Source organism: Peromyscus leucopus, chromosome 9 (assembly GCF_004664715.2).
Source record: "Peromyscus leucopus breed LL Stock chromosome 9, UCI_PerLeu_2.1, whole genome shotgun sequence".
Classification (NCBI taxonomy): Eukaryota; Metazoa; Chordata; class Mammalia; order Rodentia; family Cricetidae; genus Peromyscus; species Peromyscus leucopus.
Window position 1 is genome coordinate 105,129,632 of NC_051070.1, and position 23,501 is coordinate 105,153,132.

At 45.2% G+C, this 23,501-nt stretch overlaps 1 protein-coding gene across 7 annotated transcripts in view; it reads left to right on the forward strand.

Annotated features, from left to right (window-relative positions):
- Nucleotides 1-21,541, forward strand: part of Ldb3 (LIM domain binding 3) — a 66,422-nt gene extending 44,881 nt beyond the window's left edge. For all 7 annotated transcript variants that reach the window (XM_037208699.1, XM_028878321.2, XM_028878324.2 and 4 more), the window contains 5 exons: nucleotides 3,412-3,904; nucleotides 5,615-5,795; nucleotides 6,313-6,433; nucleotides 10,712-10,827; nucleotides 18,480-21,541. In XM_037208699.1, the coding sequence (XP_037064594.1) occupies nucleotides 3,412-3,904; nucleotides 5,615-5,795; nucleotides 6,313-6,433; nucleotides 10,712-10,827; nucleotides 18,480-18,569 (1,001 nt within the window). In that variant the 3' untranslated portion in view covers nucleotides 18,570-21,541. The remainder of the gene's footprint in view (nucleotides 1-3,411; nucleotides 3,905-5,614; nucleotides 5,796-6,312; nucleotides 6,434-10,711; nucleotides 10,828-18,479) is intronic.
- The last annotated feature ends 1,960 nt before the right edge of the window (nucleotides 21,542-23,501 follow it).

The window sequence follows — 23,501 nt, forward strand, 5'->3', positions numbered from 1 at the left end:
CACAACCATCTGTTACTCCAGTTCCAGAGAATCTGCACCCTCTTTTGGCTTCCCCAGGTACCAGGCATGTGAGTGGTACAGAGACATACATGCAAGCATACATCTGAGCACATTCAATAAAGAAATAAACAGTTTTTAACATATAATCAATATAAGATAATTATTACTAAGACAATTTATATTCTTTTGTTAAGTCTTCAAATGTTTACACTTAATAGCACATCTTAATTTATACTAAGCATTTCAGGTGCTTAGAGACCACATAAGGCCATGGTTTGGACATCACAGGGCTTTTGCTCATAATCCCTTTTAGAGTCAGGTGTCAGGGCCCAAGGCTGTAATCCAGCACTCAAGAGGCCGAGGCACAAGGATCACTGAACTTTTTTTGTTTTATTTATTTATTATGTATTCAGGCCAGAAGAGGGCATCAGACCTCATTACAGATGGTTGTGAGTCACTGTGTGGTTGCTGGGAATTGAACTCAGGACCTCAAGAATGGCAGCCAGTACTCTTAACCACTGAGGCATCTCTCCAGCCCCTAGATCACTGAACTTTTGAGGCTAGCCTGGAATACATAGTAAGCTCCAGGCCAGCCTGGGCTATATGTAAAAAACAACAACAACAAAAAAAAAAGGTTTTGCCAGATGTGATGGTACTTGTCTTTAGTCCCAGCACTGGGGAGGCAGAGGCAGGTGGATCTTTGAGTTCGAGGCCAGCCTGGTTGATAGAGCAAGTTTCAGGACAGCCAGAGCTACACAGAGAAACCCTGTCTCAAACAAACATATAAAAAACAAGCGAAAACTACCACTCGCAATCACTTTTAGCAGAGGACTGTGGTTTATAAAACAAGGAAGAAGGAAAAGAAGGATAGAAAAAAATGAAATGAAAAGCAAAGAGAAAGGAAGACATAACTTACAGAGAATCCCAAAGTGTACAAAAGAGGGCTGAAGCTGCTTTGAAGTTCTGTGGGATCCCCGCTCTCTTTCTCTAAAGTGGCCCTTGCCCCTCCCATCTTGAGACCCCCTGGACCCGAGGAAGCAAGGTAAAACTGTTGAAGTGGGTGGATCACCTTGAGCTTGGGACTTACAGCTTTACAAAGTGCTGTCACTCCTGCAGGTTCCCACCACACCCCGGGAGGTAGGCAGGGCATCCTTCATTCCAACCCGGAAAATAGGTTCAATTCCCAGCAATCCGACTTCAGAGAATCACACCCCCTCCCCATGCCGTCCTCCAGTACACCTGCTCGGGGCTTGCCACATGACCATGGGAGGCCTTGAGATGAGCTGATAGAACATTCCAACCCTGAAACCCAGATGCTACTGTCCCTGCCATCTTCACCCTCAATCACTCTCTCTCTCTCTCTCTCTCTCTCTCTCTCTCTCTCTCTCTCTCTCCACACACACACACACACACACACACACACACACACACACACACTGTATCAGGTACTTAATTAAGCACTATGTTTCTTACATTCCTCAATCCTTACAGTTATTCCAATACCATTTTTAGATGAAGAAACAGGCTCAGAAAGGTTAATGAATTTATTTACTCAAGGATGCACGGCCAGAAAGTCTTAGGAGAGTGTGAAACCAGGGCTCTCCTGAGGGAGAAGTCTAGGTAGGGAGCCCAGAGTCTCAAAAATGCCAGGCAGGTGCTCTAAGCACTGAGTCCCAAGCCTCAGATTAGGGCTTCTGATGCCTGTGCTTCCTTCCAGAGCACAGGGTCTCCTCTGGGTGTTAAAAGTGACTTCTCCGTGATGTTGTACACCAATGGAAGTTGGATTTGTGTTCTTTAGAGAGGCAGCCTGGAGTTTAGGAAGGTTTACAATCTTGCTCTGCCGCTTCCCCCGAGCTCTCAAGCCCTCGAGTGTAAAAGGGAATAATGCCGAATCTGACTCAGTTGACCGACCTGCTATGTGCCTCACCCATAAGGGAGGAGGAAGACTCCAGCTGGAGAATCCACCTTTGGGAGCCAGTATCACTCTAGGGCAGGGCTGTGCAGGGTTTAGCAAGGGGATACATAGGTGCTCTGCATTTCCCAGTTCTGAAGTACCAGTCATCTGGGAATAATAGGCATCGAGTTGGAGCCACCCAAGATAGCTCAGGGCACCCGATGGGAAAAAGAGACCAGACAGGTCACGGTTCTGAGACCAGCTGTGATCCAGAGAGAACTGCTTCAGTACAATCCATCTCACCCCTTGGATGTGGGCAGGGAGGCTACCAGGAAATGCTCCCTGGTGGGTAAGATAGTGCTCTGCCCAGAAGAATAGACTGGGAGCAGAGGTGAGGCTTTCTAGAACCATCTTTGCTATAGTCAAAGAACTGGCTGACCAGGTGCTCAGGACACACAGCTACATCTCTTCAGCTGTCTCTGCAGTGGGGTTCTCTACAGCGCAATCTTGGGTTGTGAGAGCCCTGGCAGAGTGTTAGCAACTGCTATGCCCTTTCTGTGTGATGAACTCAGTTTCTCCACTCTCGGAGGAGGCAAGCAGGAGGTTTCAGTGGGAGTGCAATCCATTCTTGTCCCTCATGGTAATCTCTAGGGGGTCATGTGCACTCTCAGTCTGCACAGGGTGATGTCGGCGAGCAGAAGGGAGCAGGGACCTGGCAGGGCCAGCCAAAGACCAACTGAGCAGCTAGCCCTGGGCTGCATGGTGTTCACACCTCTGCCCAGGTTCACTGAGTGACTAGGATAGGTGGGAACCTATCAAATCAAGACAGATTTCTTCCCAGCACAAATCAAGTCAAACCTTATTTTCAAGACAGCGATAGTAGATGAACTTGAAACATGAACCTGAGAACCCAGCTTCCTGGACATCTGCTCTGTCTTGAAGACTAGACTAGTTACAAGTAGAGCAAACACATTCTGATTGGGATATCTGGGAGTCAGATCACCATCCAGGGCCCCACTGAAACATCCTCCACTCCAGGCTGAGTTGACCGGCTCTTACCCACTTCCTGTCCAGACACTCCCTAATCTTGCTCCCCATCTTTTATAGGACCAGGGTAGCCAAAGCTTGGCAGAACCCCACCCTGAACAGCCATAATATTTACAGCTACATTCCTCCTGGGGCCTGTGCAAGGCTCCCCAGGGCTCTGCTGCCACCCTTGTTTATCCAGGCTCTTGCTGAGAGTGAAAATCTGGTTCACTGAGAAGTTCAGGCATGTGGATCTGTAGTTTAGTGGTAGTGCATTTGCTTAGTGTACTTGAGTTCCTGGATTCCTTCCACCACACACACACACACACACACACACACACACACACACACACACACACGAACACCTACCTCTCCTTTAACAATTACACTGTTCCAATATTAAGCTCATCTTTTATGGTTCTCTGGCTGGGGCAACAGATGAGGGAGAAAGAATTCCTAACGCGTATTCTTTGGGTGTTTTTGGCTTACAGTGCCTGCATCTACCTACAGCCCGTCCCCAGGAGCCAATTACAGTCCCACTCCCTATACCCCCTCCCCTGCTCCTGCTTATACCCCCTCCCCTGCACCTACCTATACCCCCTCCCCTGCTCCTGCTTATACCCCCTCCCCTGCACCTACCTATACCCCCTCCCCTGCTCCCACCTATTCCCCTTCCCCTGCACCAGCTTATACCCCCTCCCCTGCTCCAAACTATAACCCCACACCATCAGCAGTCCACGGTGGGGGCCCTGCTGAGGCTGCCAGCCGCCCACCCTGGGTGACCGATGACAACTTCTCTCAGAAGTTTGCTCCTGGAAAGAGCACCACCTCTGTCAGCAAGCAGACCCTGCCCCGGGGGGCTCCAGCCTACAACCCAACAGGTCCACAGGTGACCCCTCTCACCAGGGGCACCTTCCAGAGAGCTGAGCGCTTCCCAGCCAGCAGCCGGGCTCCCCTCTGTGGGCACTGCAACAATGTCATCAGGTACGGGCTTTGGGAGGGCAGATAGAGGCAAAAGGCCGGCTCCACAGGGCAGCCTCGGGTCTCTCAGGCTCATTTCTATTAGCTTTAGCTTCCATGCCTGTGTGACACCCACATCCCTGGGGAGTTGGGAGGATTCCATGAGGTAAGTGGGTGAAGCTCCCAGCTTGGTGCCCGGTGCCAGGAGCTCCCCCTTGGGCTAAGGCTGGGTTCTGGGAATCTCCAGCCTTGCTGTCAGTAGGTTTATTGAGCACGTTGCAAGCTGGATGACAGTGCTGGTTTTGACCCAGCTTTCCTATTGAGTTGCTTCTGGATCTTTCTACAGACAGTCCCATGCCTCTTTAAGGCTCTGATAGACACTTCACTGAAATTAAAGCAAGTAATTTTCTTTAGAAGTCATGAGTTCGAGGCCAGCCTGGTCTACAAAGTGAGTTCCAGAATGGCCAGAGATACGCAGAGAAACCCTGTCTTGGAATATATATATATATGAAGTCAGGGGTCTCAGGCCATGCTTACTAAATGAGGTTTGTCTGAGTATATGCATGGTATGTGCTTCCATATGTGAAAAGCATACTCTTTAAAAAACAAGCAGGAAAACCAAAAAAAAAAAAAAAAAAAAAAAGCCGGGCGGTGGTGGTGCACGCCTTTAATCCCAGCACTTGGGAGGCAGAGCCAGGCGGATCTCCGTGAGTTCGAGGCCAACCTGGGCTACCAAGTGAGTCCCAGGAAAGGCGCAAAGCTACACAGAGAAACCCTGTCTCGAAAAACCAAAAAAAAAAAAAAAAAAAAAAAAAAAAAAACAAGCAGGAGCCAGGCATGGTGGTACACACCTTTGGTCCCCAGCACTAGGGAGGCAGAAACAGGCATATCTCTGTAAGTTCAAAGCTAGGCTCTTCTAAAAGCTAGTTCCAGGCTAGCCAGGGCTAGAAAGTGAGATCCTCTCAAAAACAAAACAACAACAAAAAAGAAAAACAAAACAAAACAACAACAAAAAAGAAAAACAAACAAGCAGAGAACTAGAAAACACGGAACTAAAAAAATCAGACCGTGAAGTTTTCTGGCACTTCTGATGCTCTGAACACTAATCTGAAACGGAAGCATCGTGTGTGTGCAGTCTGCTGCTTCCTGGCTCCAGGACCTTGAATGAGTTCCTGGGCCTTCCTGGGCCTCTGTTTCTTTACTGATTCTCAGGCAATAGTTCCTCCCTCATAGAACTGTTACAAATGTAAGACTGTTCTGGAAGAGCACCGAGCACTCAGTAGTTAATAAAGGCTGGCCCCCGTCATCACTGCTCACAGAATAACCTGTGATGAACTGAATCCTGGGACGTGTTTGCTCCGTCCTCTGTGGCAGATACTGAATTGCGTCCAGGTTCTGTTGGTTAGGTGTCAGATTGTTAGTCCTTTATGACAGTCTCCTGTGTGGTCCTGGCTAGCCTGGAACTTACTGTGTAGACTAGACTGGCCTTGAACTCTTAGCTGCCTGCCAAGTGCTGGTGTGCACCCCCATGCCCATCTTCCGGTTCTGTTTGTTGTTACTGATATGACAATGGACGTCTTTCTGCGTGGAGCTTTCTCAGAATTACATGTTATTTCGTTAGAAGGACCCTCAAAGTGGGCATCACTAGGTAAACGTGTGAAGATTGTTGGGGTTCTTAAAAGATCTGGTCCTAATTTCTGGGGCTCACTTTTGTGCTGTTCTCTGCCATGCCAGGGGCCCTTTCCTGGTAGCCATGGGTCGCTCTTGGCATCCAGAAGAGTTCAACTGTGCCTACTGCAAGAACTCCCTGGCAGATGTGTGCTTTGTGGAGGAGCAGAACAATGTTTACTGTGAACGGTGCTACGAGCAGTTTTTTGCCCCACTCTGTGCCAAGTGCAACACCAAGATCATGGGGGTAAGTGGGCAGCACCCCTCTCTTTCGACCCTTGTCTTTTCTTCACCTGGACCGACTTCCTCCCTTCCCGTAAGATTTTTGGGGTCCCGCTAGAAACCCTATCAACAAGTTGCTGGTAACAGAGAAGGCAACTCCGTTTCCATCCTAGAATGGAATCAGTTTCCCCTAACTACTGAGCCAGGGAACTAGTTAGCTGGGGCAAGCAATGGTATACACATATGCCACCAGCTTCGAACGGTGCTGGCGCTCTGCAAAGCAAGCCCTTGCTTCACAGCCTGGCCACTGCTCATCCACCTGTGGCCCTCACTCCCAGTGCCCTTTGGGCAAAGTGGCCCTGATAAGCAGGACCTCCCTTCTCCACCCTCCCCTGCCTTCCCCAGCACCTGCTTTGTGAGCCCTCCTGCCCTGTTCCCTAGGCTACTTGGACAGCAGCCAGGCCTGATTCAGAAGCCAAGCCTAGCTCCCTTTCCCCTGGGATATTTTCTGTCCTGAATGTGGATTTTTTTTTCCCCTCCAGGAAGTGATGCACGCTCTGAGACAGACGTGGCATACCACCTGCTTCATCTGTGCAGCCTGCAAGAAACCTTTTGGAAACAGCCTCTTCCACATGGAGGATGGAGAGCCGTACTGTGAGAAAGGTAAGCATGTGAGATGTGGTACAGAGAGGATGCAATGGGATACCATGCTGGAAGACCCTGCACCATCTCCCATCTGGGTTGACAGGCAGGCATAGAAAACTAAGTCCTACCTGTGTCCACTCACATCCTACTGTCGGGGAAAGCAGGGGTTTTGTGCATTTTGTTGCATGTGCGGTACTGAGAATCAAACCAAGGGCTTCACACAAGCTCCTGATTTTGTTTTTAATGGCTGAATCATGCTATTATACATTAGCTGAACTAATTCCCCTGCTCATTTGGTTTCAGCTTTTGGGGAAAAGCAGTCAGAGTTACAATGTACTTTATACACCAGTCTCTGCTCCCTTCCTGTTTCTAATATTTGAGTCACACATTTGTTCCCTAACTACTTGAGAAATCTTTCAAGCTATATTGACTTGGAAACTTGGGTCTACTCTGAAAAGGACCTTTGCTCTAGATGTCATCTTAGGAGTCTACTCTGAAAAGGACCTTGGTTCTAGATGTCATCTTAGGGGTCTAGTCTGAAGAAGGGGGGCCTTGGCTCTAGACCGCATCCTAGATTCAATTCCTGGCTCTACCCTGAGATGGCTTTGTAACCTTGAGTAAAGCTGCTAAACTTCCCGGAGATTGTAAACACCTGCCTTGTGGAGTTGCTATGAGGATGGAAGCAGGGAGGGCCGAGGCGTGGAATGGAGAGTGCTCTTTCCTCCCTGCCTGTGGTGCTTTTCAGGCTTCCTTCCATCTCTCTGTACCTCAAAGTGTAACGTGTTTGTGTAACATGTGGGGAATTGTGGTAATTTCAGGAGTCACAGGCATCCTGGCTGGCGGGCTCTTCAGCCCCTCCCTCCTTCCTTCACAGCCTGCTTCTTTCAGAAAGGGTTTTGAGTCAGGGTTCAATAAGGGCAACACAGACTTGGAGGCTGAACAGCAGCACCAGAAAATCAGATGAGAAAGAACAAGAGGCTGATTATTAGTGATAGTCTCCCTTTATAGAGTAAATGAAAATGCCAATATTTTTAAAAATATTAGTCATATCTGTGCTATCAATTTTTAAAGCAAAGCCTCCAGATTACACAAAATCAAGTTTAAAATAGAAAAATCAATCAGTAAGCAAGACTAAAATTTCCAGAAGTAGATTCAAGCTGTTTTAAGAACGAATTTAAGAAAAAAAAAAAAAAAAAAAGCGAGGGGAGGAATTACTATTTAATAAGGCTAATTGAAGCATTTTTGTTTCTTCTGTTCATCTTTTAACCATAGAACATATATTGAATGTATAATCTATATCCGTTTCTGTGAGAGCTCTGTCCTCAAAAACCTTAAGCAGGGACCAGCAAAATGGTTCAGGGTGTAAAGGTGCTTGCCAGGAAAGCTTGGCTGCCAAAATGTGGTTCCTGTAATCCACATAAAGTAGAAGGGGAGAGCCAAGCCCATAAGTTGTCCTCTGACCTGCACACAAACTCCATGGCACAGTCATACACACTAATAATAGTAATAGGAAACTTTAAACAATCTTGGGCTAGAGACTCAGTGATTAAGAGCACTGGCTGCTCTTCCAGAGGTCCTGAGTTCAATTCCCAGCACCCACATGGCTGCTCACAACTCTCTATGGGATCCAATCCCTTCTTCCAGTGTGCAGATGTACATGCAAACAAAATATCAGTATACATAAAATAAATAAATAGTAAAAGGAATCTTAAGTGAAACCATTAATGTGGAGTGTACTGGCATGGACATTCAAGAATGATGGATGGATGAATGATGGATGGGTTCTCTTTCCCCTTTAACCATTTATGAAGAGTTCTAAAATAAGAGCCAACAGTTAATGTTTACGCCAAATACTTCATGCATTTCTTACCTGGTCAATAGTGATAAGTCCCCCGAGTTTGGTGCTGTAGTTATATAGATAGGAAGGCTGCAGTTCTAAGAAGCTGCCCCAGGTTTAAAGAATTCCTTAATGGAGCTGGACTTTGAACTAGCCTTTTCTTTCTTCACACTCCATGTTTGTAAGCTTGATGGCATCCTGCCTCTCAGTGTGTGGTCTGAGACGATGAATAGACATACTGTCCACAGGAGGTGAACAGAACACAGCCAGCTGTGGTAGAGCAGTGGAGAGACAAGGACATCTGGGGAGCTGGGGAACGCAGAGAGGAACGAAGTCTTCAAAGGGATGGAACTCTTCTAGAAAAATCGAGAAAATGTCTATAGTCGTATAGTAGAATGTGCTCTGAGAAAGGAGCACAGACATGATGAGGCCTCAGGTGTGGGACTCTGGTCTTTATTTGAGTCTCAATTTCTTCATCCGCAAAACGAGACCAAAATTTAAAAAGAAAAAAAGTCCGTCTGTGTGAGACATTGTGAAGATCAGATTTGTTCACTCGTTGACTAACCCACTTGTTGGCCACAATGTGGAAAATTCACTATTTAGTGATTTACACCCCTACTTTGAGTACTGGCCACCAACTAGCTGTTATGTTGAAAGGACAAACAAAAGTAAGGCGTGATTCTTGATGCTAAAGTTCTTGTAAGGAATGTCACCTGCCTTAGTCCATCATGTTCTAGTGTAACCAAATGTCTGAGGCAGGGGGATTTACAATAAACAGAAATGTATTTGGCTCACGCTTCTGAAGGCTGGGAAGTCCATGGTCACACCTGCTAAGGGTTGTCTTACATCTGCGGAAGGTGTGTGGGGCAAAAGAGAGAGAAAAAATGGGCAATGGGAGGCAGGCTCATTTTATAAGAATCCCACTCCTTCTTTACTTAGACCCTCAATAATAACATTAATTCATTCAAGAAATAGAGGCCGTATGACTTAAATGCCTCCAGTTGGCTCTGCCTCCCAACACTATTGCAGTAAGGAGTAGGCTTCCAACGTGTGAACCTGGGGACACATTCACATCACAGCACTGTCGTTAGGAAAGTAGTCAGTATAGTTTATGAAGAGCATTTTGTAGTATTATCTCCCTTGTTGGGGGAGGAGCAGGAGGACAAGTCAAGTAGCTCAAATAGGGTTTGTAGTAGTTAAAATTTGTTGTCACCATGAATGCTCAGTGACAGAAGAATGGTCAAGCAAAAGCCATTCTAAAATTACTGAAGAGTCTCAAAGACGGGCTGCAGAGATGGCTCATGCTTAAGAGGACATATAGTTCTTACGGAGACCCCAAGTTCACTTCCCAGCACCCATGTCAGAGAGCATACAGTTGTCTGGAACTCCAGTTCTTGGGGACCCAACACCTTCTTTTTGGCTTCCATGGGTATCTGCACTCATGTTCATATAATATCCCCCATACACACACACATATACACATAATTAATAATAAAAAATAGCCGGGCAGTGGTGGCACACACCTTTAATCCCAGCACTAGGGAGGCAGAGGCTGGCAGAACTCTGTGAGTTTGAGGCCAGTCTGGTCTACAGAGTGAGTTCCAGGAAAGGCTCCAAAGCTACACAGAGAAACCTGTCTCGAATAACCAAAAATAAATAAATAATAAAAATCTAAAAAACCCCTTAAAGAGTTTGGGCCTGGAGAGGGAGCTCAGCAGTTGGGAGCACAAACTGGCCAGGTTGTGGTGACATGTGCCTTTAATCCCAGCACTTGGGAGGCAGAGGCAGGTGGGTCTTTGAGTTCAAGGCCAGCCTGGTCTAGTACAGAGCGAGTTCCAGGCCATCCAGGGCTACACAGAGAAACTCTGTCTTGAAAACAAAACAAAACAAAAAGATGGGAGAAAAAAAGAGCACATACTGCTCAGAGCACCCAAGTTCTGTTCCCAGCACCCACATAATGTGCTTTAACAGCCTACAAACTCCAGCTCTGTGGGATCCAACAATGTTTTCCAGCTTCTGTAGATACCTGGGCTCATGTATACACACAAAACTAAAAATAAAATCTGAAAGAAAAAAAAAAGACCCTCATTCTTCCAAAATAAGCCTAGTGAATGGGCAATAAAGAATACTTTTTAAATTCCTGTTTGGGGATTGACTTCTTTGGGCTACCAGAGGAGACAGAGATAAAAGAAACAATCACCCCCAAGGAAGTTCATGACGATACCAGAAAGAATTTTCAGATCAAGCTAGCACAAGGTGGTAATTAAGTCCAAGTCTAAGCCAATACAACATTGGTATAAATTCCCAAAAAAGTAAAAACAAAATCAATCACATAATGAGTATTTTGTTTGAGATGACAAAGCTCACTCCCCCAGCCCACTGATGTGGGGGCTGTCCCGGTCTTGAGTCTATGTAGCCGATTGCTCTTTTTGCCTGCCTCACTTTAACTTTGATTTCAGACTACATCAATCTGTTCAGCACCAAGTGTCACGGATGTGATTTTCCTGTGGAAGCTGGCGACAAGTTTATTGAAGCCCTGGGCCACACCTGGCATGACACCTGCTTCATCTGTGCGGTACGTTTCTAGCCGAGAGTTCCAGCTGTCCGAGCAGGATGATAGAAGGGACAAAGCGCAGCCTGGTTGGCCAACCCCTTGACATACAAGGATACAACCGTGGCACTCTGGTACCTTACTGGCTCTTAAAGTTTGCCAATGCCATGTCTTGATATGTCACGGGTGAAGGAAGCAGTAGTCCCAACGATTATTTACAGACCGATAGCAGCCAAGTAGCCTAGGATTTGGAGAACCAGAATGTTGTCTTACCTGCAATAGGTGAGGGCAGCAAACGATGACCTAGAGAAGCAGGTGGCTTCTCCGGACACATGCTGCGTTGGTTAGGAAGTGGGGTGAAGGCTTTACCATGAACCCCAGTCCCTGGCTTATTGACTAGGCCTCTGAAAGGCTGAGATAAGGTTTCTCTTGGTAGAGCCTTTAGAAAGCAGAATGAGTATCACTTTCCTTTCCTAAGTGGTCCTGTGCTGGATGTACAGCGGCCAGCAGATGAGCCTGAGATTAACTATTAACTGTGTGTAGTTAGCTGAATCAGCAGGGCATCTGCCTGGGAGACTGGCCTTCCCTTTAGAGGGCTTTCAGCTGAGATGAGATTGTGAAACGGTGTTACCACTATCCAGACTCGAGTTAGAAACAGGAAATACTCATTCCCTAATAAATCTCTGTAATGTCAGTCTAACTAGTTTAACTTTATATAGGAAAATGAACTATTAGTATTTTAAGAACCAGAGTTACTCAAGGTGAATTTGGGGTATGTATGACATAATCATGCTGTTTAGGGGCTGGGGATATAGCTCAGTTGATCGAGTGTTTAACCTAACATGCATGAGGCCCGGGGCTCAATCTCAAGCATCATATAAACCAACTGGCAGAATATACATATAATCTTAGCACTTGGGAGATGGAGGCAGGAGGGTCAGAAGTTCAAGGTTATCTTCAGTTACACAGTAAACTTTTTTGTTTTGTTTTGCTTTTCGAGACAGGGTTTCTTTGTGTAACAGTCCTGGCTGTCCTGAAACTCACTTTGTAGACCAGGCTGGCCTTGAACCAGGCTGGCCTTGAACTCACAGAGATCTGCCCGTCTCTGCCTCCCAAGTGCTGGGATCAAAGGTGCACGCCACCATCACCTGGCAACACAGTAAACTTAAGGCCATTTTGGATATAGAAAGCCCTGTCTATAAATAGATAGTAGATGATAGATAGATAGATAGATAGACAGACAGATGAGAAATATCTGTTTAAGTCTAAATAATCTTTTAGGAATTTAGCATGGAGGACAATCCTAGTAATCAAGTTCACTGCCATATGTTTTGAGTTCTGTACTTTACTCTTTTGTCCCCACTCTTTGTGGGGTACATTGTGTTCACATAATTTCCTAAGGTATAATAAGGTTATTATACCAGGCACAGCAGAAATATATCCTCTCATAGTTCAGCAGAACAGAAATCAACACTCAAAGTGCTGATAGTCACATTCTCTCTCCTCTGGTTGCTAACCATCTTTCTTTCCCTGGTTAGTTGTATCGTTCTAGTCTTTGCTTTCATTCTCTCTCTCTCTCTCTCTCTCTCTCTCTCTCTCTCTCTCTCTCTCTCTCTCTCTCTCTCTGTGTGTGTGTGTGTGTGTGTGTGTGTGTGTGTGTGTGTGTGTGTGTTAGGTATCTCAGGCCAAGGCTGACCTTGAACTCTATAGCTGAGGAGGACCTTGAATGTCATTGTTGATTTTTCACAGGGTCTCACTATGTAGCTCTGGCTGTCCTGGATCTCACTATGTAGACTAGGCTGGCCTTGAACTCACAGAGATCTGCCTTCCTCTGCCTCTCAAGTGCTGGAATTAAGCCTCGTGACCTTGAGCTTCTGATGTTCCTGTCTCTACCTCCCAAGTTGTATCTATATTTTCTCATGGTTTCTCCTTTGTGTATATATCTGTCTCCACAAGCATCTCTTCTCTTACAAGGCAACAAGTCATATTGGAGCAAAGAGCAAAGGCTACCTTCCTCCAGTATGACCTCCCCTCAGCCTTGAGACAGGGTTTCTCTGTGTAGCTCTGGCTGTCTTGGAACTTGCTCTGTAGACCAGGCTGGCCCTGAACTCAGAGATCCACCTGCCTCTGCCTCCCGAGTGCTGGGATCTCAGTATATGGATTTTAAGGCACACAATTCAAATCCTTACCACTCCTAACATTCTTTGAACAGATTCTTTAGTTGTTTTTAAAAATTCCTTAAATATGTCAGGGCTTCTCCCCCAAAGGGGACATCGTGTAACTACCTGCCTGGAGAATGGTCTCCCACATGGCTGGGGCTCAGCCAGATAGAGCATAGAAGCCTTGACTCTTTTAAGCTGCAGCATGCTTGACTGACTACAAGACTGGATACCCAGTGTCTAGGAGGATCCAAGAGACCCGGAGAAGGTCCAGGAAGAGGCACAGAGGCTGAAGAGAGAGGGTGGGCTGTGCTGCATGCAGAGGGGATCCTGGCAGGCGTCATCGAGGGGCTGCTCCCTGGAGTCTGCTGTGCTGGATTCATAGAAGTTCTAGAATAGAAGCAGAAAGAAGTAAGGTTTGGGGTAGAACAAAGTTCTGAGAATTTAAACCAGCCGAGGGCGAGAGACCCATAGCAATGCCTAGATGATTTGCCAAGAGAAACTGGGCAGATCTTATCCTTGGAAAGTGACATGGGATAAGAGTCTTCCTCTTGAGCCAGCCCATGTGACACTCACTGCCCTGTGGGGACACTGAAGTAGAACACGGTTCGAGTGTTCGGGAAGAAATCTTTAGGTTAGAAAACTTTGAGGGCTATCTCTGCCTCCCTCCCTCCCTCCCTCCCTCCCTCCCTTCCTCCCTCCCTCCCTCAGTGCTAAGAGTTGACCCTGAGCTCTGTATGTGTCAGACAAATGATCTGCCATTTACTAAATCCCCAAATCAGACTTTCCCCCTCCTTCTCTTCATCCTCCTCTTCCTCTTCCTCTTTCTCCTCCTCCTCCTCTTCCTCCTTCTCAAGAGTCTTCTATCATTTTACATTACCCAATCACTTCCTTGTTTGTGTGTCTACTCTGCAGGCCAGGATAGGCCTAAGTTCCCGACAGCCTCTGGAGTTCTGGATGTGCAAGTGTGCACCATCAAGCCTGGCTCTAAATCCCCTTGTTGTTTGTAGTAAGGTCTCACTACATAGCTTTGGCTGAACTTGAAGTAATTCTCCTGTCTCAGCCTCTCAAGTGATAGGATTACAAGTTTGTGCTGCAATGCCCAGCTTCCAAATCTTTTTGGTTTTTTTGAGAGAGGGTTTCTCAGTGTAGTTTTGGTGCCTGTCTTGGATCTTGCTCTGTAGACCAGGCTGGCCTCGAACTCACAGAGATCCGCCTGGCTCTGCCTCCTGAGTGCTGGGGATTAAAGGCGTGCACCACCACCTGGCTCCAAATCATTTTTAATGAGCATATGTTTTCATCTGACTTTTTTTAACCTTCACACACAACAATGATAATTAAAAAACAAAACAAATCAACCAGCCAGCCAACCAAACCAAACAATAAGAAAGATTCAGACCAGCTCTTTTATGGTTGTACTGTTTCTTCATCAGCTAAATCAGGGGGTATAGAACATTGTTAATTTTTTTTTTTTTTTTTGAGACAAAGTCTTATGTAGCTCAGGCTGGTCTCTTGAACTCAGTATTTAGCCAAAGATCACACAGGGCTTCTAGTGGCCCATGGATGCCAATAAATTGAAATAAACTGGAAAATTACCCACTTCCCAGACTCTACCTCCCAAGGCAGGGCTGGAACTATAGGTGTGCACTATCCAGCTCCTGTTCAGTCACATGTATGTATGTATGTGCATGTATTCATACATATAAAACATATATGTATGTATATGCACATAAAATATATATCTATATACACACATATATGTGTATATATGTGTATATGTGTGATTTTTACCATTTTAAGTTTATATTTATGCCTCTGTGTGTGTATGCCTGTGTGTGTGTGTGTGTGTGTGTGTGTGTGTGTGACTGCTGTATCTGCAGAGGCAAAAGAAGGAGTCAGAGCTTCTTGAGCTTGAGTTATAGGTGGTTGTGAGCTGCCTGATGTGGGTGCTAGAAACCGAACTCTGGTTCTCTGCAAGAGCAGGGAGTGCTCTTAACTGATGAGCCATCTCTCTATCTCCCACATTTTCTTTTTTAAACTTTATTATTGTGAAGGCATATTTTTAAAAAATGTTAAACTGTATTAGCATTGTGTTAAGTATCTGTGTATGAATGATGTATGTGAGTAGGCGCTCTGGTGCCACGGCCTGAGCGTGGAAGTCAGTTCCTGGGACCAGTTCTCACCTTCCGCCGTCACGTGGGTTCCAGGGACTGAACTCAGACGGTCAGGCTAGCACAGCAAGCACTTTACCTGCTGCGTCGTCCCACTGGCCCTGGAGACATTCTTTAGAGGAATTCAGCTTGCCAAATCGTCCTGGAATTTGGGGAGTAGGAGTATCCCGAAGCAAGTCTCCATCTGTCTTCATGGAATCTAGAATCTCAACAGGAAAATGAGCTAACAGTTATGAGCAATTTGGGAATGCAACAAGCCAGCAACTTCCCAAGTCCAAAGTATAGCAAATAAAGGCTACAAAGCTAAGGTGGGGGTGAGCTTCCGACACATGGGTCCTTAGGAGACACACCACCTCCAAATCTGGCTGCATTCAGCATCACTCTATCTACCTGGTGTGTTCCCAGGTAATTTTCAGTCTGTTGGCTTCCACGAAAATCTAGAAGCCCCAGATAATCCAAGTATAAGTTCCCCAACTGGGCCATGTCCCTTTCCAGCCTTTGTTGAATGGATAAAATGGAGAGAGTGAGCCGAGCAACAGCAGCAAGCAGGCATTCATCGCTCTCCTCTGACTGTGACCAGCTGCTTCCAGCCCCCGCTGCCTTGACTTCCCCACCATGCTCAACTCAGGGGGAAATTATCTCCACCCCTGTGGATACCTGTTTATGAGGACTCGTCTTAGTTTCTTTCCTGTTGCTGTGATAAAATACTCCGATAAAGCAACTCAGTAGAGAAAAGGTTTTATCTTATCTCATGATACAGTCCATCATGGTGAGGAAGTCAAGGCCGCGGGTGCTGGACGCAGCTGGTCACAGTCAGAGGAGAGTGAAGAATGCATGCTTGCTGCTGTTGCTTGGCTCACTCTCTCCATTTTATCCGCTCCAAGACACCCTGCCTAGGGAATGGTTTCACCCACAATTGAAATAGGTCTTCCCACATCACTTAATGTAATCAAGACAATCCCTCACAGGTGATACTGGATTCTGTCACATTAACAACAGGATTATTTTGAGGTCAGGATGTAGATGTAGCCTCTAATTCTGTTCCCTGGTAGGGATGCTCAGTGCCCTCTGTACTGGAGCCCATCCCAGCCAGAGTGACTTCCAAGCCGACTCTTGCCCACTTGGGGTCTGGCCCACATACGGGTAACCCAACACATCAGACACCCTCTGTGCCAAGCCAGGAGCTCAGAACCATTTCAAATGGTTCTATTTTGCTGCGGAATTCAAGAACAAGGACCATGGAACTGGGTTCTTACAGCCCTGGACATGATTCCCAGCTGTACTACATCTGTGACTTGAGCAAAATATTTGGGCTCTCTGAGTCCCAGTGTTTGAATTGTGAAATTGAGAAAAGGCAGATGAAGTTTTTGTGAGACTTAAATGAGACCATCCTACAGTGACCTCAGCAAGGATGAATTAGGTTCCCTCCATTACAGGATGTCTCCAGATCCAAACTACTTTCATATATATTTATCATGGGGATAAAGAGCTTTGGTTTTTCTCTGTTTTTTTTTTTTAACATATAATATTTTCCCGAATACACTTTTCTGTGTGTGATTGATCTTTTCCCCCATGGTTGCATCCCATTGGAAGCTGTATCACAAAAATGTATACAGTTACCTTCCTTCTGAAAGAAACTGCATTAATATGCCCCTAGTAGTACACAAGTAAGGCCTCATTCCCATTGGGCACTACTGATTTTTTTAGTTGGGTACTTTCTTTTCCCTTAATTTTTTGGTTACTCTCATGAAATATTATGGGTGACAAGACATTGAGGGTTTTGTCTTATCTACTTTGTTATGTGAGTAGGTATAGTATCTCTGAGAGATCTTTATTTCCCTTCTTAATTATTTAGTGAGAATAATTTTTGATGTTTTCTTAGTTTACTAATATAATATACTTAAATGTTAATCGCCAGGCGGTGGTGGCACACGCCCGTAATCCCAGCACTCAGGAGGCAGAGGTAGGCAGATCTCTGTGAGTTGGAGGCCAGCTTGGTCTACAGAGCTAGTCCAGGACAGGCTCCAAAGCTACAGAGAAACCCTGTCTCGAAAAACCAAAAAAAAAAAAAAAAAAAAAAGTTAGTCCTTTCTGTGGAGATTGACTTAACTTCCACATATACTTTGGATAGTGCTGCAACCTTGCATGGCTTAAGAGATTGTCCTAACGGGGGCAACAAGAAAAGAAGAAAGAGGAAACACGTGAACGGAAAAGTTAGGATTGGGTGCATCATGTTCTCTGATGGAGTGGCACCAGCAGCAGCTTGGAAACTGAGTTTATTTCATACATCTGAATTGAGGAGGCCAGCTTATTATATAGAGCTAAACTGGGAGGCAGGTTTAGCTAATATCTATAGGGGAGCAGTCTCAGGCTGTAAACATCCAGGAGAAGGAAGCTGTGGTACACATTTCCTCCACATGGTCAATGTCGTAGGGTTTCTATTGCTGTGAAGAGACACCATGATCATAGCCACTCTTATACAAGAAAACATTGGGTGACTTACAGTTCAGAGGTTTAGTCTGTTATCATCACAGCAGGAAGCATGGCTGCACACAGGCAGACACAGTGCTGGAGAGGTAGCTGAGAGTTCTACATCTGGATCAGCAGGTAGCAGGAAGAGAGAGTGAGCCACTGGGCCTGGCTTGAGCATCTGAAACCTCAAAGCCCACCTGCAGTGACACACTTCCTCCAACAAGACCACACCCACTCCATCAAGCCCACACCTCCTAATAATATCACTCCCTATGGGCCTGAGGGCTATTTTCATTCAAACCACCACAGTCAACATCTGCACACAGACCAGGGGACTGCTTTGTCATTTCCCTGTGCCTGATCAGGGAAGTCTTTACTATTCCTATTGGTCTGAGGCATTGGGGTCCTTTACTCTGCTCATGTCAACAATATACATTCAGTCAGGACTTCATCTGCTCCCCACAGCATAGCATGAATTAGACTTTTTTTTAAAAATCACATGTATTCTCTATTCCACTAGATTAAATTTATTTGAGTCTATGCTTTTCAAAAGTGTTTATCTTACATTGGTATTTATTTATATGTTTTATAGACTGAGTTTCAAGCAGTTAAAATGACCTTGAGCTTTTTGATCCTTCTACTACCACCTCCCTAGCATTAGGATTACAGGCACGCTCATCAGGCCTGGTTTATGTGGTTCTGAGGACCTCACTATACAGCCAAGTTTAGTCTTTGAACTCAAGACCCTTCTGCATCAGCCTCCCAAGTGCTGGGATTAGGAGCATGTCTGCCATGTTGTGCTAGTCTGAAATCTTCTGCTCATGTCTTCCACTGTGCAAGGTCCCATCTCACACCACTCTGTTTTTCTGCCCAGGTCTGCCATGTGAATCTGGAGGGTCAGCCATTCTACTCCAAGAAAGACAAACCACTGTGCAAGAAGCATGCACATGCCATCAACGTGTAGGGGCCCAGAGTGGCTGGTGCGGGCCAGGCCTGGGCTGCTCCTGCTACCGACAATGAAGGAGTCAAAGAAGCTGATGTTTCTTCTCGGGGGAGAGGGGGGAGGGGGAGAGGAATGATTGAGCCTTTTGAAGTCTAATTTTAGTCTTTTCTTGTACACACAGATTGTGTATTTGCGTAGTTCAGACTAGAAGCCAAAAGAAGATTCTAAACCCAGCTAGTAATTAATCCATGGCTGGAACCGCACTTCAGACTTTTGGGAAAGGATTCCAAGAAATCAAAAATGAAAAACAAAAAGCAATGTTCAAAAATGATGCACCTCCCTGGCCATCACTGTCACCAGTGTAGGGACAGAGCTCAGGGTAGTTATGGAGAATCCAAAGCACGCAGCAGAGTTCTGGAGAGCTCCTTGGCAAACATAATGATGTGCCAAACAGTATTTGCTGTGGGGTTATTTTTAGAGCCAGCACTGAGAGCTCCTAAGCTAAGACCCATTGGGCCTTCCTCACCAAAAAAGGAAGAGCTGTTCCATCAGCATCTCAGGGCTTCCTCTGCACACTGGACTTCAGATGTAGAACAAATGTGAAACCTGTAAGGGGAGCCCAGACATCTGAAGTGATGTCCGGCCACCACTGGGCAAATGGAGAGGCTCCAGAAAGGTCTTTGGCTCATGCCATAGACAACTGAGAAAAGATGAGCTCTCTCTGCATCTCCCCCTTTCAGCCTGAAACCTCCAATGTCCCCGGAAGGCTTTGCTCCTTTTTGAATTGTCATGGGAAAGTGGGGTTCTCCAGTTTTGCTTTACAATGTGTCAGGAGAGGTTTGCAAAGGACTCTGGGTCAGGCTTAACCTTTGTTTTGCTTGAAGAAGGTCCTGAGCATGACTGTTCTGTGCATGTATTTCACCCCACCCATGACTGCTCACGTTGTGGGTAGGGATGGAATACATTTTCCTCATCTCCACCCTCAAACAGACCAGATCTTCCTCATCCCCACCCTCAGACAGGCTCAGTGGAAAGAAAAGAGAGATGGCCTCAAACACGGGGTAGCGGAACAGGCTCTCAGGCCCACCTGTGCATGGGGAGAGGAACTCGCTCCCTGCCAAATCAGCACGGGCTGCAGGATGCCCACCTTCAGGGCTGCACCTGCTCTTTGCTTGCTCCTTTAAATGCAGCACACCAACTATGTAATCATGCTGACTGCTGCAAGGAGCGGGAAAGATACGTTTGCCATTTGGGACAATAGTTTGAAAATAGCTGAGTGGATTTAGAATATTTATTGAAATAGACCTGGACTTCAGAGTCCTTTATAGATAAACGGGGTTAGGTAGAGGTAAAGAAAAGTGGCTTCCTTTCTGGGTTTGGAAATGGTACGGTCACTTTCCTTTCTAGGAAGTGCTGTTAGGAAGGATGTACATTGGAAATGGCATTGAAACAGGGTGTGTGTGTGTGTGTGTGTGTGTGTATGTGTGTGTGTGTGTGTGTATGGTATGTGTGTTTCTCACCGGAGCACAGTATTTAGGCACTCTACGGACTCATTGCCCTCTCTCTTTGCTCCTGTTTTGGATTTTTCTCTTTGCACATTTGAAAGGCTATTGAGGAATGCATTCAACCTCTTTCTTTTGAGAACTAAGGCTTCCGGGAGACTGTCATCTCCCAGTTAGACAGAGCTTGGCAGGAAGCCCATGGTTTTTCCAAGCATGGAATCCCCAGTCCCCACCAAGCAGCACGGGGAAGGTCCGAACTGTGCTCCTACCACACAGCCCTTCTTTACTTTTGATGCAAAGCTCCAGACTGAGTAAATCCTGCTGGGACAGCCTGGAGATTTGTTCAGAGATACAGAACAGCACCTTATGCGGTCTCTTATTTTTGGAAAGTTCAAATATATAGGGATAAGGAGTTTGCTGACTAAACAAAGGTTCTAAGCAGTTGATTTTTTTGAAAAAGTATCTATTTAATGATCAAGAGCTGGTCTTGAAGAAGGGAAATAAAAATCCCTACCATTATGTTTCCCAAATTTCTTTTTAAAGATTTTTATACATATGCACAGACACCACTCCTGTATAATTTATCATTTTCTGTAGGATCTTTAAGAAAAAAAAGCAAAATATCCCAAAGGAAAGCATCACTCTCATTCTATATTAAATAGTTGTTTTTTAAATAGTTAACAGTTCATGTATATTCTTGAAGGACTCTTATTTTTAAAAAACAAAACATTTTAGGGATTAGGTAAATCCAGTGGCACGGAATGTTCCTAGTGTTCAGGATGCTCCAGCTTTGGTCCCCAGCACTGCCAAAAACCAGTTTAAAGGTGGCGGGAAAGGGAGCTAGTTTCAAGAATGCACACAGGGTGAGTCTGCGTAGTGTTGAGATGAAGGCTGTGTGACGTCCAGGTTACTCTCCTGGCTTTCCTGTGACGGGCAGCAGTTTTCACTAGTTGGCAGGAGGAGCACAGTTGTCTTGTCCTCCAAGGTTGGCGTTAATCTAGTGTGCCGATGAATGCTCACCTCTTAGGTTGGCATTGATCTAGTGTGCCTATGAGCACTCACCTCTTAGGTTGGCATTGATCTAGTGTGCCGATGAGCGCTCACCTCTGGCGCAGAATGACCTGTACTGGCAGTGTTTGTACCACCAACCTGGTCTTTGTAATGTGAACTTCAGCCCGAGTGATCTTGTTTTGGGTCTTTTTCCTTTCTTTTTGGTAAGTTTTCTGAAGTGGACTATAATATATGTTAGAGGTGTGCACAAAACTATTTTGCATGTTTTTTATTTTTCTTTTTTCTTCTTGTTTTTCTTTCTTTTCTTTTCTTCTTTTTTTGTTCCACGTAGATTCTTTTTAGCAAAATAAAATTCAGAAAAAGATGTACAAGTGCTGATTTTTATTCTGTGTAAAGTTCTTTCATGTGTCATAAAAAAATAGTTGACATCTAGATGGCCACAAATAAAAATATGAGGCAAAGTGCCCAGTGAATAAGAAACATTGTTTCCTGGGTCTGTTGCACAACAGCAACTGAGTCATTTTATTTAAGCAAAGTTGTATGAATAACACAAATGTTTTATATAGAAAAGGAATTCATAAGGCAAAGAGCAGGCTTCGCCTCTATTTTTGGAGAGGTGCTTTTAGTTACATGGTGGCCCAATATTTTGTATGTATTTCTCACGATACAGCCTCCGCCTCTGGCACTACAGACACTATGATCAGATTGTTTGTTTCTTTTTAAATTGTTATTTTATTTTAATTTTTCGTGTGTGTGTGTGTGTGTGTGTGTGTGTGTGTGTTGGGGGGTAGGTGTAAGAGCACATGCGCCATGGTGTGCATGTAGGGGTCAAAGGACAACTTCAGGAGTCTCCTTCCACCACATGGATTCTAAGTACAGACGTATGTCATCATGTTTGGAAGCAGATGTCGCTACCCACTGAGCCATCCCAACAGCCCAGACTTTTTATTTGTTTGTTCATTTGCAAATTTATCTGTTTTTAAAAGATGTATTTATTTTTATTTTGTGTGTATGAGTGTTTTGCTTGCATGTGTGTCTATTCACCACTTGTGTGCCCGGTATCTTTGGAGGCCAGAAGAGGGTGTTGGATCCCCTGGAACTGGAGTTACTGATGATTGTGAGCCGATATGTGGGTGCTGGGACTTGAACCACCCTGGTCCTCTGCAAGAGCAACAAGTGGTCTTAACCACTGAGACATCTCTAACCACTGAGACATCTCTAACCACTGAGACCCACTCCAGCCCCAACTTTAAGATTTATTTTTATTACTTTTTAACTATGTGTATAAGTTTGTGTCTGAGTATGTATGGGCATGTGGGTATAGGTGCCTGTAGAGTCTAGAAGGTATTGGATTTCCCTGGAGCTCTAAGAATTGTGAACTGCCTGACTTGGGTGCTAGGAACCAAACTCAGGTCCCTTACAACAGTAAAATAAGCTATCTCTCCAACCCCACAGATGAATTTTTATTTTGCCCCACATAGCTTCAAATATAGCGAAGTTGCTATATTCCTTTCATTTCTTTTTTTTTTTTCCAAATAAGTTCAAAGGACAATCTCTTAGTGGAATTAAGAAAAACAACAACAAAAAAAACAAACAAAAACAAACAAACAAACAAAAAAAACAGCATCCACAAAGCCCTAGGCTTGATTCCTAGCACCTCACAAACTATCCCAGGACTCAAGAGACAAGAGGTAGAGGCAGGAGTTCAAGGTCATCCAGGACTATATAGTGAGATCTTGTCTCAAAACACAAACAAATAAACAAACTAACTCATTACTTTAGGAGTGATAGCAATTTGTACTGATAGCATTTTTTTTTAAATCTCATAAAATTATAGGATTTAAATTTGGAGGTGACTAGGAGGTCATCCAGGGACCTTCTAAACATGAGACTAAGGTCTGGAGGGGGGAGTGGCCTGTTACAGTGTCAGCCAGAAGCCATAGAATAAATATGGACTTTGTCGTGATGAGACCTGGACTTAGATCAAGGCTATTTTATACACGTTTAGTGATATCGGAAGAGATTCCTTTCAACTGTTTAATCTATCTGAAAACAGTTATAACACTTGCACCATAGAGTTATTTTGGAAATCAAATGTAAAAACTTCTGAAAATGTTACAATTCAGGTTTTCATCAAAATGCAATGTTAGTCATTATTGCCAGCACCAAAGCCATCAACCCCGCTGCATTTCCTCACTCCTGGTCTTTCCCCACCCCCTCCACACGCACAGTCTTCTGGGAGAACAGCAGTGAGAATAAATGATATAACAAGTAGTTCAAAAATATGAACCACAGAAATCAGAAGTTGGCATCATGAACCTGCCTCAAAATGTCTATCCTTGACTGGAGAGGTTGGAGACAAAACAAAAAGTATTTGTCCTGAGCTACATATGGCAGTTCTCCCCTGCAATTCCAGCACTTGGAAGGCAGAAGCAATACC